This window comes from Aquarana catesbeiana, linkage group LG07 (genome assembly GCF_042186555.1).
Source record: "Aquarana catesbeiana isolate 2022-GZ linkage group LG07, ASM4218655v1, whole genome shotgun sequence".
Taxonomy (NCBI): Eukaryota; Metazoa; Chordata; class Amphibia; order Anura; family Ranidae; genus Aquarana; species Aquarana catesbeiana.
Window position 1 is genome coordinate 7,865,327 of NC_133330.1, and position 14,828 is coordinate 7,880,154.

At 43.7% G+C, this 14,828-nt stretch overlaps 1 protein-coding gene across 1 annotated transcript; it reads right to left on the reverse strand.

Moving 5' to 3' along the window:
• Positions 1-7,154: 7,154 nt before the first annotated feature.
• On the reverse strand, positions 7,155-8,075 carry LOC141102353 (olfactory receptor 2T5-like). The gene has a single exon (XM_073591306.1). The coding sequence runs from the start codon at positions 8,073-8,075 to the stop codon at positions 7,155-7,157; it is 921 nt and encodes a 306-aa protein (XP_073447407.1).
• Positions 8,076-14,828: the final 6,753 nt, after the last annotated feature.

The window sequence follows — 14,828 nt, forward strand, 5'->3', positions numbered from 1 at the left end:
CATTGGGAGGCAGCACAGCGCTGGATGGAGGACGGGAGTTACCCCAGTTAACTGATTAGTTGCTAGGATGCATCATGGTCCTAGAAACCAATCACAAAATGGTTATCAGGAAAAGATGTGCAACTCTGGCCCTCCATCCAGAACTGTCCTGCTTCCCAATGTCAGCTCTAGACCTGCTGTGCCTCCCGACCTCTATATAAGGTAGGACGGGATACAACACTACTATGAAAGGGCAGGGGGAGCTGGAGACTGCAATGTGAAGGAGGAGGGGGGTGATATAAAAGGGGAGGCAAGGACAGGGATATAAAGGGGGGCTTGGGATTGTAATGTTAAGGAGGGGGTTAATATAAAGGGGGGCCAAGGACAAGAATGTGAATGGAGGCTGGGGACTGCAATGTGGAGGGAGTGAGGACAGGAATGTAAAGGGGGCTGAGGACTGTGATGTGAAGGGGGTGATGTGAAGGGAGGTTGAGGACACTGACAAGAAGGGGGACAGATGTGAAGTGAGGGGCTGTGATATAAAGGAAGGTGGTTGTGATTAGGGATGAGCTTTGAGTTCGAGTTGAACTCCTGTTCGACTAGAACATTGGCTGTTCGCAAGTTCGCCGAACAGCGAACAATTTGGGGTGTTCGCGGCAAATTCGAATGCCGCAGAACACCCTTTAAAAGTCTATGGGAGAAATCAAAAGTGCTAATTTTAAAGGCTTATATGCAAGTTATTGTCATAAAAAGTGTTTGGGGACCTGGGTCCTGCCCCAGGGGACATGGATCAATGCAAAAAAAAGTTTTAAAAACGGCCGTTTTTTCAGGAGCAGTGATTTTAATAATGCTTAATGTCAAACAATAAAAGTGTAATATCCCTTTAAATTTCGCACCTGGGGGGTGTCTATAGTATGCCTGTAAAGGGGCGCATGTTTCCCGTGTTTAGAACAGTCTGACAGCAAAATGACATTTCAAAGGAAAAATTCCATTCAAAACTACTCGCGGCTATTGCATTGCCGACAATACACATAGAAGTTCATTGATAAAAACGGCATGGGAATTCAACACAGGGAAACTCCGAACCAAAATTAAAAAAAAAAAATTACGTGGGAGTCCCTCTAAATTCCATACCAGGCCCTTCAGGTCTGGTATGGATATTAAGGGGAACCCCGGCCATATTTTTAAAAAAAATGACGTGGGGTTCCCCCTAAATTCCATACCAGACCCTTCAGGTCTGGTATGGATTTTAAGGGGAACCCCGCGCCAAAAAAAAAAAAAACGGCGTGGGGTCCCCCCAAAAATCCATACAAGACCCTTATCCGAGCACGCAACCTGGCAGGCCACAGGAAAAGAGGGGGGGACGAGAGTGCGGCCCCCCCCTTCTGAACCGTACCAGGCCACATGCCCTCAACATTGGGAGGGTGCTTTGGGGTAGCCCCCCAAAACACCTTGTCCCCATGTTGATGAGGACAAGGGCCTCATCCCCACAACCCTGGCCGGTGGTTGTGGGGGTCTGCGGGTGGGGGGCTTATCGGAATCTGGAAGCCCCCTTTAACAAGGGAACCCCCAGATCCCAGCCCCCAACTGTGTGAAATGGTAAGGGGGTACTTACCCCTACCATTTCACTAAAAAACTGTCAAAAATGTTAAAAATGACAAGAGACAGTTTTTGACAATTCCTTTATTTAAATGCTTCTTCTTTCTTCTATATTCCTTCATCTTCTTCTGGTTCTTCTGGCTCTTCTGGTTCTTCCTCCGGCGTTCTCGTCCAGCATCTCCTCCGCGGCGTCTTCTATCTTTTTCTCCTCGGGCCGCTCCGCACCCATGGGGGGAGGCTCCCGCTCTTCTCTTCATCTTCTTCTTCATCCTCTTCTCTTCTTCCTTCTTCTCTTCTTCACTTCTTCATTTTCTTCTCCGGGCTGCTCCGCATCCATGCTGGCATGGAGGGAGGCTCCCGCTGTGTGACGGCGTCTCCTCGTCTGACGGTTCTTAAATAACGGGGGGCGAGGCCACCCGGTGACCCCGCCCCCTCTGACGCACAGGACATGACGGGACTTCCCTGTGGCATTCCCCGTGACATCACAGGGAAGTCCCGTCAAGTCACCGTGCGTCAGAGGGGGGCGGGGTTACCGGGTGGCCCCACCCCCCCGTTATTTAAGAACCGTCAGACGAGGAGACTCCGTCACACAGCGGGAGCCTCCCTCCATGCCAGCATGGGTGCGGAGCAGCCCGGAGAAGAAAATGAAGAAGAGAAGAAGGAAGAAGAGAAGAGGATGAAGAAGATGATGAAAAGAAGAGCGGGAGCCTCCCCCCATGCCATGGGTGCGGAGCGGCCCGAGGAGAAGAAGATAGAAGAAGCCGCAGAGGAGATGCTGGACGAGAACGCCGGAGGAAGAACCAGAAGAAGAAGAAGATGAAGGAAGATAGAAGAAAGAAGAAGCATTTAAATAATGTCTCTTGTCATTTTTAACATTTTTGACAGTTTTTTAGTGAAATGGTAGGGGTAAGTACCCCCTTACCATTTCACACAGGGGGGGGCCGGGATCTGGGGGTCCCCTTGTTAAAGGGGGCTTCCAGATTCCGATAAGCCCCCCGCCCGCAGACCCCCACAACCACCGGCCAGGGTTGTGGGGATGAGGCCCTTGTCCTCATTAACATGGGGACAAGGTGTTTTGGGGGGCTACCCCAAAGCACCCTCCCAATGTTGAGGGCATGTGGCCTGGTACGGTTCAGGAGGGGGGGGCCGCACTCTCGTCCCCCCCTCTTTTCCTGCGGCCTGCCAGGTTGCGTGCTCGGATAAGGGTCTGGTATGGATCATTGGGGGGACCCCACGCCGTTTTTTATTTTTTTTTTGGCGCGGGGTTCCCCTTAAAATCCTATGGAATTTAGGGGGAACCCCACGTCATTTTTTTTTTAAATTTTGACCGGGTTTCCCCTTAATATCCATACCAGACCTGAAGGGCCTGGTATGGAATTTAGGGGGACTCCCACGTCATTTTTTAAAAAAAATTTTGGTTCGGGGTTTCCCTGTGTTGAATTCCCATGCCGTTTTTATCAATGAACTTCTATGTGTATTGTCGGCAATGCAATAGCGGCGGGTAGTTTTCAATTGAATTTTTCCTTCGAAATGTCATTTTGCTGTCAGACTGTTCTAAACACGGGAAACATGCGCCCCTTTACAGGCATACTATAGATGCTTGACTTTAAGCATTATTAAAATCACTGCTCCTGAAAAAACGTCCGTTTTTAAAACTTTTTTTTGCATTGATCCATGTCCCCTGGGGCAGGACCCAGGTCCCCAAACACTTTTTATGACAATAACTTGCATATAAGCCTTTAAAATTATCACTTTTGATTATTCATGTTCGTGTCCAATAGACTTTAACGGTGTTCGCGTGTTCGAGCGAACTTTTTTCCTGTTCGCATGTTCTGGTGCGAACCGAACAGGGGGGTGTTCGGCTCATCCCTAGTTGTGATGTGCAAGACGGACTAAGAACACGGATGTACTAGCCGAATTGTGATGTGAAGGATTTCTGAGGCGAGGTTTGCATCATTACATTCAGCAATCTGGATACAGGCATACATCCCCATCAGAAGAGTTCTTGGATATGATCATTAAAAGAGATCAGGGAAATTATATTCATTTCCTATGAATTTTGATAAAATGTTCCACTATTTTGGGAAAATGCATTGGAGTCAACGAAGAAGGTGAAATTATGGTGGGTTTGGAGTTTTTTAAGGGTCTGATATATCCTAAAACGCTCAAGAGGATTGTGGAAGCTTCTTTCAACTACTCTGGACTTGTTCTTGTGCACAAAAATGGCCTCATTAGTCTCATCTTTTTTTTTTCACTCCTTCAGTCTCCTCTTGCACTGCTAAATTACTAACTGACATATCAACATGGATGTCGCACCACCTCCTCAAACTAAATCTCCTTAGAACCGAGCTGGTACTATTCCCCCCACTCGTACCCTCCTCTATGGCCTTTCCATAAAGATCAATATTACAACTATCATTTCATCCCCTTATGCCAGGGTGCTATATGTAATCCTAGATTTAGACCTGTCTTTTCAGCCCAAAATCCAATCACTGTCAAAAGCTTGTAGACTTCACCTCCGTAACATCTCTAAAATTTGCCCCCTTTTAACTAATGAAACCACCAAGTTGCTCATTCACCCCCTTGTCATCGCTTGCCTTGACTATTGTAACTCCTTTCTCTTAGGTCTACCTCTCCATAGGCTACCCTCTCTTCAGTCTATCATGAATGCTGCTGCCAGACTCAGTGTCTACTACCCCTCTCCACCAATCCCTACACTGGCTTCCGATCACCCAGCAAATTCAATTTAAAATACTAACAACATGCAAAGCCATCCACGACTCTGCCCCGAGCTACATCACTAATCTTGTCTCCACTTGTCACCCAAACCATCCTCTCCGATCCTCCCAAGACCTCCTGCTCTCCAACTCCCTTGTCTCCTCCTCCCATGCTTGTCTCCAGGACTTCTCCAAAGCCTCTGCCATTCTCTTGTACTCTCTAACTCAACCTGTCCAGCCATCTCCTACTCTGGCCTCTGAAAACCCATCTCTTTTGGAAGCCTATTACGTCTCCAACTAACTGAACTTTTAACTCTTCCATCAGCTTATCCCCAACAGTTACCACCTTTTGTACCACTTGCCCCACCCTATTAGATTGTAAGCTCTTCTGAGCAGAGCCCTCTTAACCCTCTTGTATTTAATTTATGGTAACTGTACGGTCTCCCCTTAGATTGTAAAGCTTTGTGCAAACTTTCGGTGGTATATAAATCCTGTATAATAATAATAATAATAAAAAGAAGAAGAAGAAGAATGAAAAAATAAAGATCAAACGCACAGAATTTTTCTACTTTCTAAACTTTGAGGGGAAACCAGTTTTGCTGAAATCACTCCACTCATCCCTATTCACTTATTTGATATTATGTGTCTGTTGAGCCTCTCAATACACAGATCAGAATTACAATGTAACAATAAACAGAATACTCTCAGTGTAATGGAATAATCTGCATCCAGATCCCCCAACTCCAGGCTGCTTTCTGCTAAAACCATTCATGTTTCTACTGTCAATTGCTTGGCAATGGCAGATTGAAATGAATAAAAAGCAATGAGGATTTCACTGGGATCTTGCTTCCTGTGCATTTCCTGTAACAGTTTGGACCTTACCTATCAAGCACAGCATGTAGTCAGATATGATCTTCGTTTATCTTTAAATTTTAGGAAATAAATTGTTGTAAGTTTTTAGCCCTACAGAATATTTTGCAGTGATCTCTATGTCCAAACGCCTGATGGGGAGAAAGGCCTTTAAAAGGATCTAGGCTTTGGTGGCTCTTGTAATGTTCAGTGAACAATAAAACTAGTTGAAATGTAAAAAAAATGGATTGTGGTGCAGTGGTGCTGTCTTTTCGACACTTATCACAGTGAAAAATGCTCAGTCGTGTTAGTGGTGACTTCTCATATCACTGTTGCCCTTTGTCATTGCCGTACTGAATTGAGGAATATGAAACAAAAAAGAAATAATATTGCTTTATAATATAAAGTTAAAAATGGATTATATAGACAGGTAGCGTTGTCATGAATCCCTTGAAGTTGTGTTTCAGAATATTTTATGTTTCAGGACAATTTTCAGCTTTCAGCGCTGTCGCACTTTGAATGACAATTGTGCGGTCATAGAACACTGTACTCAGATGACATTTCATTTTTTTCACACAAATAGAGCTTTCTTTTCGTGGTATTTAATCGCCGCTGGATTTTTATTTTTTTGCTAAATAAATAAATCTAGACCAAAAATTTTAGAAAAAAAACCCTTTTTCATAGTTTGTTATAAAATTTTGGAAACAGGTGATTTTTCTCCTTCACCGATGGGCACTGATGAGGCGGCACTGGTGGGCAATGATGAGGTGGCACTGATGGGCACTGACAGGTGGCAGTGATGGACACTGATAGGTAGCAATGAGGGCGGCACTGATGGGCACTGATGAGGTGGCACTGGTGGGCACTAATAGGCTGTACTGATGGGCACTGATAGGTGGCATCGATGGGCGGCACTTATGTTCACTGGTAGGCATCACTGATGGGCACTGGCAGGGGGCACTGATAGGTGACACTGATGAAGATGCACTGATGGGCACTGATTGGCAGCACTAGTGGGCACTGATTGGCAGCACTGGTGGGCACTGATTAGCAGCACTGGTGGGCTCATATTGGCAGCACTGGTGGGCACTTATTGGCAGCACTCGTGAACATCGATTGGCAGCACTGGTGGGCACTGTTGGGACTGCACTGATAATCATACAGTGCCTTGAAAAAGTAACCATACCCCTTACAATTCTCCACATTTTGTTATGTTACATCCAAAAACGTAAATGTATTTTGTTGGGATTTTATGTGATAGACCAACACAAAGTGGCAAATAATTGTGAAGTGGAAGGAAAATGATACATTTTTATTTTTATTTTTTAAAAACACATATGTAAAAAGTGTGGCGTGCATTTGTATTCAGCCCCCTTTACTCCTCTGATACCCCTAACTAAAATCTAGTGGAACCAATTCCCTTCAGAAGTCACCTAAGAAGTAAATAGAGTCCACCTGTGTGTGATTTCATCTCAGTATAAATACAGCTGTTCTGTGAAGCCCTCAGAGGTTTGTTAGAGAACCTTAGTGAACAAACAGCATCATGAAGGCCAAGGAACACACCAGACAGGACAGGGATAAAGTTGTGGAGAAGTATAAAGCAGGGTTAGGTTATAAAGAATATTGCAAGCCTTGAACATCTCACAGAGCTCTGTTCAATCCATCATCCAAAAATATATATATATGCATATGGCCACAAGATGGCGCTAATGATCTTAAGAAATAATCCATTAGCTCCATCTAGTGGCCATAATGTGGTATTTTCCTGAATCCATTTGTATAAATAAATAATATTCAACATGTAGAGAAAATAGCCTAAGATCATTCAAATTTGACCTATGCACACAGAACGAATGTACATACAGTTTCACAGGACAAAGATATGCAGATTTCTTTTTTTTAATACACCCTTGAGTCTCATATTTTCTCCATGAGATGTCAGGAAACTAGCTGCCTGTGATCAGGTCAAACTATGGACAGATCTTTTAATCACCTCTTGAGCAAAACTGACTAACATTTTCCATATCTTTCCATTAGGAGGTCCATGGCTTTCCAAACTTGTTTGTTTCTCAAACTATAAACAAGAGGATTTAACGTTGGAACGAGTGCTGTGTACAGCAAGGAAAGTGTCTTGTTCTGTTCCTCGGAGTGTTTGGACCGTGGGATCAAGTAGGAACTAAGGGACGGTCCATAAAATAATATGAGGATGGTGAGATGGGATGAGCAGCTTGAGAAGGCCTTCAACCTTCCTGCTGAGCTTTGAATCTTTAGAATAGTTACTATTATACATATATAGGAGGCTAAAGTCAACATAAATGGAATCACCCCCAAAAATAGGCATTCCACGGACACCATTGTCTCAATGTTGGTGACGTCACTACTAGAGAGCTCGATCATGGTCTTCAGATCACAGTAGAAGTGACTGATATCTTGGGAATGGCAGAAAAATAAGTTAGAAACCAGTATGGCATGGGTGAAGGAATTGCAAAACCCAACAAACCAGGCAATGAAACAAAACACGAAGCACAATTTTGGGTTCATGATGGTGGTATAGCGGAGAGGAACACAAATGGCTACATATCGATCATAAGCCATGAACGCCAAGAGGAAAAACTCAGTTCCAACACAGAAAGTGAAGAAAAACATCTGCATGATACATTCTGGGAAAAGGATCCGGGTATCACCGGATATTGTAACAGATAAAAATTTAGGCAGAGTGGCCGACACATAGATGATGTCCTGGATGGAGAGGTTACACAGGAAATAATACATTGGTGTATGGAGCTGGGATATTGTGTACACCAGACCAATGATAACCAAGTTTCCAGACACAGACACCAAATACATCAATAAAATCCCAAAGAAAAGAACAAGGCTTAAATCAAATGGCAATGAGAAAGCCGAAAGATGGAAATCTCTTGTGCAATTCATCAAAAGGGCTGTGGGTTGAAATCAAACACCATATGAAAACAAGGCTACGTGTCAAAGATAAGCATAAATTTAATACCACACTTAACCTAGAGCAGGCATCACTAAATGGCGGACCATGGTCTGGATTTGCACTGAGTCTCTGTCCAATCTGGACCTGCCGTGGTTGTGCCATTTAGGAGCTGGTTCTCGCCCTCAGCCACTGGCCCTCCATCTAGAACTGTCCTGCCTCCCGATGTCAGCTCTAGACCTGCTGTACCTCCTGACCTCTATGTAAGGTATTATGGGCTACGACACTGCTTTGAAAGGACGGGGGGAGCTGGATACTGCAATGTGAAGCAGGAGGGGGTGATATAAAAGTGGGGCAAGGACAGGAATATAAAGGGGAGCTGGGGACTGCAATGTGAAGGAGGGAGTTAATATAAAAGGAGGCCAAGGACAAGAATGTTAATGGGGTTGAGAACTGTATTGTGAAGGGGGCGATGTGATGGGAGGTTGAGGACACTGACAGGGGTGTGTGAAGTGGGGGACTGTTATGTAAAGAGGGATCTTGATGTGAAGGGGACTGTGATATAAAGGAAGGGGGTTGTAGTGTGCAGGGGGGACTGAGAACACTGATGTAATAACAGAATTGTGATGTGAAGGATCTTTGAGGATAGGTTCACATCATTGCATCCTGCATTCTGCATACAGGCATACATTCCCACCAGAAGAGTTCTTGGATATGATCATTAAATTAGATCAGGAAAGTGAAGAGTTTTTGATAAAATGTTCCACTATTTTGACAAAATGCATTGGAGTCAATGAAGAAGGCGAAATTATTGTGGGTTTGGAGTTCTTTAAGGGTGTGATGGAACTTAAATAGCTCCAGAGGATTGTGGAAGCTCCTTTCAGCTACCCTGGACTTGTTCTTTTTTTTCACTCCTTCAGTCTCCTCTTGTATTGCTAAACTACTAACTGACGTATCAACATGGATGTCGCACCACCTCCTCAAACTAAATCTCTTTAAAACTTTCCATCATTCTTTTAGATCTTTCCATCAAGATCAATAATACAACTATCATTTCATCCCCTTATGCCAGGGTGCTATATGTAATCCTAGATTTAGACCTGTCATTTTAGCCCTAAATCCAATCACTGTCAAAAGCTTGTAGACTTCACCTCCGTAACATCTCTAAAATTTGCCCTTTTTAACTGATGAAACCACTAAGATGCTCATTCATCCCCTTGTTATTTCCTGCCTTGACTATTGTAACTCTTTTCTCTTAGGTATACATCACCATATCCTCTCTTCAGTCTATCACTAATGCTGCTGCCAGATTCAGTGTCTATTACCCCTCTCTGCCTACACTGGCTTCCGATCGCCCAGCAAATTCAATTCAAAATACTAACATACAAAGCCACTCACGACTCTGCCTTGATCTACATCACTAATCTTGTCTCCACTTGTCACCCAAACCATCCTCTCCGATCCTCCCAAGACCTCCTGCTCTCCAACTCCCTTTTCTCCTCCTCCCATGCTTGTCTCCAGGACTTCTCCAGAGCCTCTGCCATTCTCTTGTACTCTCTACCTCAACCTGTCCAGCCATCTCCTACTCTGGCCGCCTTTAGGTGATCCCTGAAAAACCATCCCTCTTGGAAGCCTATTACGTCTCCAACTAACTGAACTTTTAACTCTTCCATCAGCTTATCCCCAACAGTTACCACCTTTTGTACCACTTGCCCCACCCTATTAGATTATAAGCTCTTCTGAGCAGAGCCCTCTTAACCCTCTTGCATTTAATTGTATTGCTGTATGGTATCCCCTTAGATTGTAAAGCTTTGTGCAAATTTAAAGTTTTTAATGCAATAATTCTTTAGAACTTAAACTTATACATTTTTTCTACTTTCTAAACTTTGAGGGGAAACCAGTTTTGCTGAAATCACTCCACTCATCCCTATTCACTTATTCGATATTATGTTTCTGTTGAGCTTCTCAGTACACAGATCAGAATTACAATGTAACAATAAACGAAATACTCTCAGTGTAATGGAATAATCTGCATCCAGATCCCCAAATCCAGGCTGCTTTCTGCTAAAACCATTCATGTTTCTACTGCCAATTGCTTGGTAATGGCAGTTTGAAATGAATAAAAAGCAATGAGGATTTCACTGGGATCTTGCTTCCTGTGCAATTGCTGTAACACTTTGGACCTTACCTATCAATCACACCATGTAGTCAGATATGATCTTCTTTTATTTTCCAATCTCAGAACATAAATTGTGGTAAGTTTTTAGCCTTACATATTTTTTTGCAGTGATCTCTATGTCCAAGCGCCTAATGGGGAGAAAGGCCTTATAAAGGATCTTGGCTTGGTGGCTCTTTTAGAGTTTAGTGAACAATAAAGCTCATTGAAATGTAAAAAAAAAATGGATTCAGCCGTGGTTCAGTCTTTTTGCCACTTATTGCAGTGAAAAATGTTTGTGGTCATGTTTGTGGTGACTTCTCATATCATTGTTGCCCTTTGCCATTGTCTTACTGAATTAGGAAAATGAAAAAAAAAATGAAATAAATATTGATTTATAATATAAATGTACAAATAGACTGTATAGACAGGTAGCGTTGTCATGAATCCCTTGGAATAATGTTGCAGATGCAGAATATTTTATACGTTTCATTCTATTTGCTATTACACCCGGAAACTCTCCTGTGGTTTTGCAATTATTTTTTAATTTCCCCATTGCAGAGTTAAAATAATTAAAGGTGTCCCTTGTAGACCGCAGTAAAGGTCTGTACACCAATTCATCTTGAAAATGTTATTACTGACTTATTATGTTATTACTCCTTTACTTTTAGGCATGATTAACCACTTGCCTACCGGGCACTTTCACCCCCTTCCTGCCCAGGCCAATTTTCAATTTTTAGAGCTGTCACACTTTGAATGAGAATTGCGTGGTCATACAACACTGTACTCATATGACATTTCTATAATTTTTTCACACAAATAGAAATTTCTTTTGGTGGTATTTAATCACTGCTGGGTTTTTAATTTTTTTCTAAATAAATGAATAAAGACCAAAAATTTTGAAGAAAAAAAATAACTTTTTCATAGTTTGTTATACAATTTTGGAAACAGGTAATTTTTCTCCTTCACAGATGTGTGCTGATGAGGAGGCACTGATGGACACTGATGAGGAGGCACTGGTGGGCACTGACAGCTAGCATTGAGGGGTGACACTGATGGGTGGCGCTGATGGGCACTTCTGAGGTGGTACTGGTGGGCACTGATGAGAAGGCACTGGTAGGCACTGGTAGGGGGCACTGATAGGTGGCACTGATGGGCACTGGTTGGCAGAACTGGAGGGCACACGTTGGCAGCACTGGTGGGCACTGATTGGAAGCAATGGTGGGCACTGATTGGCAGCACTGGTGGGCACTGAATGGCAGCACTGGTGGGCACTGATTGGCAGCACTGATGGGAACTGTTGGGACTGCACTAATAATCAGGACATTGATAATTAGAACCCTGATTATCAGTGTACATGTTACTTTTAGAGAAGCCATTTATCGGCTCTCTTCTCCTCTCCTCACACTCCCAGCGTGAGGAAAGGAGTGCTGATAACTGGCTTCTATTTACATCCATGATCAGCTGTGATTGGACACAGCTATCACATGGTAAAGAGCCACTGATTGGCTAGTTACCTCAATCTGGACACTGTAATCACAACGCGCGCCACCCGTGTCCTGCAGCGGGCGCGTGGTGCGCACAATCACAGGAGGCTGTCATATGATGGCCTCCCAGAACTATACGTTTGTGCTGTAGCCATCATTCGGCTATAGCATAGTCGGCAAGTGGTTAAAGCAGAATCCCAGTTTAAAAAAAAAAAATAATAGAAAAAAGTCCAGTTGACGATAAAATGTATGAGCAGCTTTTACATGGCCACTAGACACGTGCAATTCATTTTGTTATGAATCGAAAATCAGAGGAAATTTGAGTTATTCAGATGTATCCAAATCTCCAAATCTCAATAGTTACAAATTTTAACAAATCCGAAATAAATTATAACGAGAACAACATTAGTATAATGCCGCGTTCACACGACCAGACTTTCCTGCAGAAAAGGTCCAACGGAATAATTTCATCGGATATTCCAATCGTGTGTGGGCTTCATCTGACTTTTTTTTCAAAAATTCTGACGGACCTAGAAATAGAACATGTTTTAAATCTTTATGACTGAATCAATTCCTATCGGGAAAACCATTCGTCTGTATGCTAGTCCGACAGACCAAAAACAACGCAAGGGCAGCTATTGGCTACTGGCTATTGAACTTCCTTTTTCTAGTCCAGGTCGTACGTGATCGCAACTTGTAGGCAAGTCCGTTTCTGCGGAACTCTGTCGGAACTCCGTCAGAAAGACCGTCAGAGTTTATTCTGATGGAAAAAAACGGTCATGTGTACGCGGCATTAGTATTCAATTGTTTCATTCGGAATGACATTTTGCGATGGTTTGGGCTTTTTGTTGATGTTTGAAGCCTCCGAAATAACGTAATGACGTAATGAATGATCCAAATTGATTTGGATCCATTTCTCTTTGTTTTGCATTAAAATGTTTCATTAGTATAAGAAAAGCATTACATATGAAATGGAAACATATTGCAATAAATACCGTAAGGTGAAATAAGATGATTCCTGCATATTGTGCTTGGGTTGGATGGAGGCCAGAGAAAAACATGGAAGACGGTGGGGGGGGGGGACATTCCCTCCCACTGCTTGTAAAAGCAGTCTAGAGGCTAATTAGCCACTAGGATTGCTTTTACATGAAAGCCGACCGCTGGCTGAAAAGAATGATACCAAAATGATACCTAAACCTGCAGGCATCATTCGTGTATAACCACTCAAAGACGTGAATGGCGTACCTAAAAACAAAAAAAAATGGTTAACAATAAAACACAGTAAACAGTAAAGTATAAAAAATTGCATACCTGAAAAGCAAACATGATAAAACATAATAACAATAAAACATTGCAGAATAGAATACAGTAAAAAAGAGCAGAACAATAGAGAGAGAGAATAGAGCGAGAGAGAACAATAAAACGACAACTATTTTTGTTTTTTTTTATTTTATATTTTTTTTTTTTGTTTATTTTTTTGTTTTTTTTTTACACTTTTTTTTGTAACTTTTATAACTGTAACCGGTTCTAGGTTTGGGTCTCTCAAAATGCGATGGCATCTTGGGAGACCCTGTGAAAGTGTGCCTAGTCTGTGCAATGCTGTACCCTACACTAATAACTAGTGCATGGTAGCGTTCAAAACATTCACCAATGCAAACACCAGGATTGTCAGGACAGGAGGGACAATAATAGCGGGTGTCACGCCTATATCCGCACTTGCTGCAGACACAACATCTTTTTTGGGGGGTTCGCTGGGTAGGGGTACTCGGGAGGACATAAAAATGCCTCTCATGCAGCCGACTACATTTGGTTGGGGATGTGAATGGGGGAAGTACGGGTGCTGCAGAAGTGGTGGGTTCCCAATTAGGATTGGCGAATGCAGCAGGAAGGGCACTATGGGCACGACGGGCCTGTGTTTGTCTTCTTCTTGGTGGTAGCGGGACACTACTTGTGCTTGCCACCTCACCAGCTTGAACTGCACTTATGGGACTCGCCACATCACCAAGTGTTACTGCAGTGCTGGTTTGACTACGACCGGGGTGTACTAGGCCGCTGGTGCTTGCCAGTTCACCAAAACGCTACCAAAAAACTGTTAGCGATCGCAGAGATCAGGCCTGACTCTGCGAATGCTGCAGTTATGCGTTTAGTGTTTTGTAAGTGTCAGTGATCGATCGATACTGCACTTGGGTGGGCTGGGCTGGGCCGGGCGGAGGGGCAAAACGCAGGTCCTAGCAGGTATCTGGGCTGATCCCGCTAACACTGCGTTTTTGGGAACCCTAAACTGCTGGGGATGCTAGTATAGATCTGATCGGATCAGATATTGATGCGTTCAGATACTATAGCACTAAGGGAGGTGTATGCTGCGTGCGTGGGTGTTAGCGGTACTGGCGCTAACCTGACGCTGACTGGGGCGACGCATATCACCGCCGGGCGATCAGGGGGCTAAACCTTTATTCGGTAATAAACGGCGGGTGCCCTGACACTATAAAAAATAAACGAACTAACCAGCGTCACCCGTAACAGTTATTTGGTGATCAGTGGTGAAAGGGTTAACTAGGGGGCAATCAAGGGGTTAGAACCTTTATTAGATAGTATATGGGGGTCCCTGACGCTATAAAACGCTGACGGCAAACCTAAATATTTACGTTCCTAACTAGCGTCACCAATGACACTAATACAGCAATCAGTAAAATGATCGCTTAGTGACACTGGTGACGGGGGGGTGATCAAGGGGTTAAAACTTTATTGGGGGGGTTAGGGGGGTATCCTAGACCTAAAGGGGGCTAACACTAACTGCCCTACCACACTAACTGTCACAAACTGACACCAATGCAGTAATCAGAAAAAAAAAACACTGCTTGGCGTCAGTGTGACAGGGGGAGGGTGGTTAGGGGGGAATTGGGGGGTAATCGGGGGGTGATGGGGGGAGTAAAGTATGCCTGGCATGTTCTACTGTGTGTGTGTGTGTGTTGGTGTAACTCACTCAGATGTCTTCTCTCCTTGGCGCCGGAACGGAAAATAGAGCCGAGGAGAGATGACATCACATCCTCTGCCTCTGTGTACTATACAAAGGCAGGGGAAGATTCTCATTGGCTGGGAGCGAT

Coding starts and splice junctions, on each gene's coding strand:
- LOC141102353 (XM_073591306.1), bottom strand. CDS start 8,075: ATGAATTGCACAAGAGATTTCCATCTTTCGGCTTTCTCATTGCCATTT.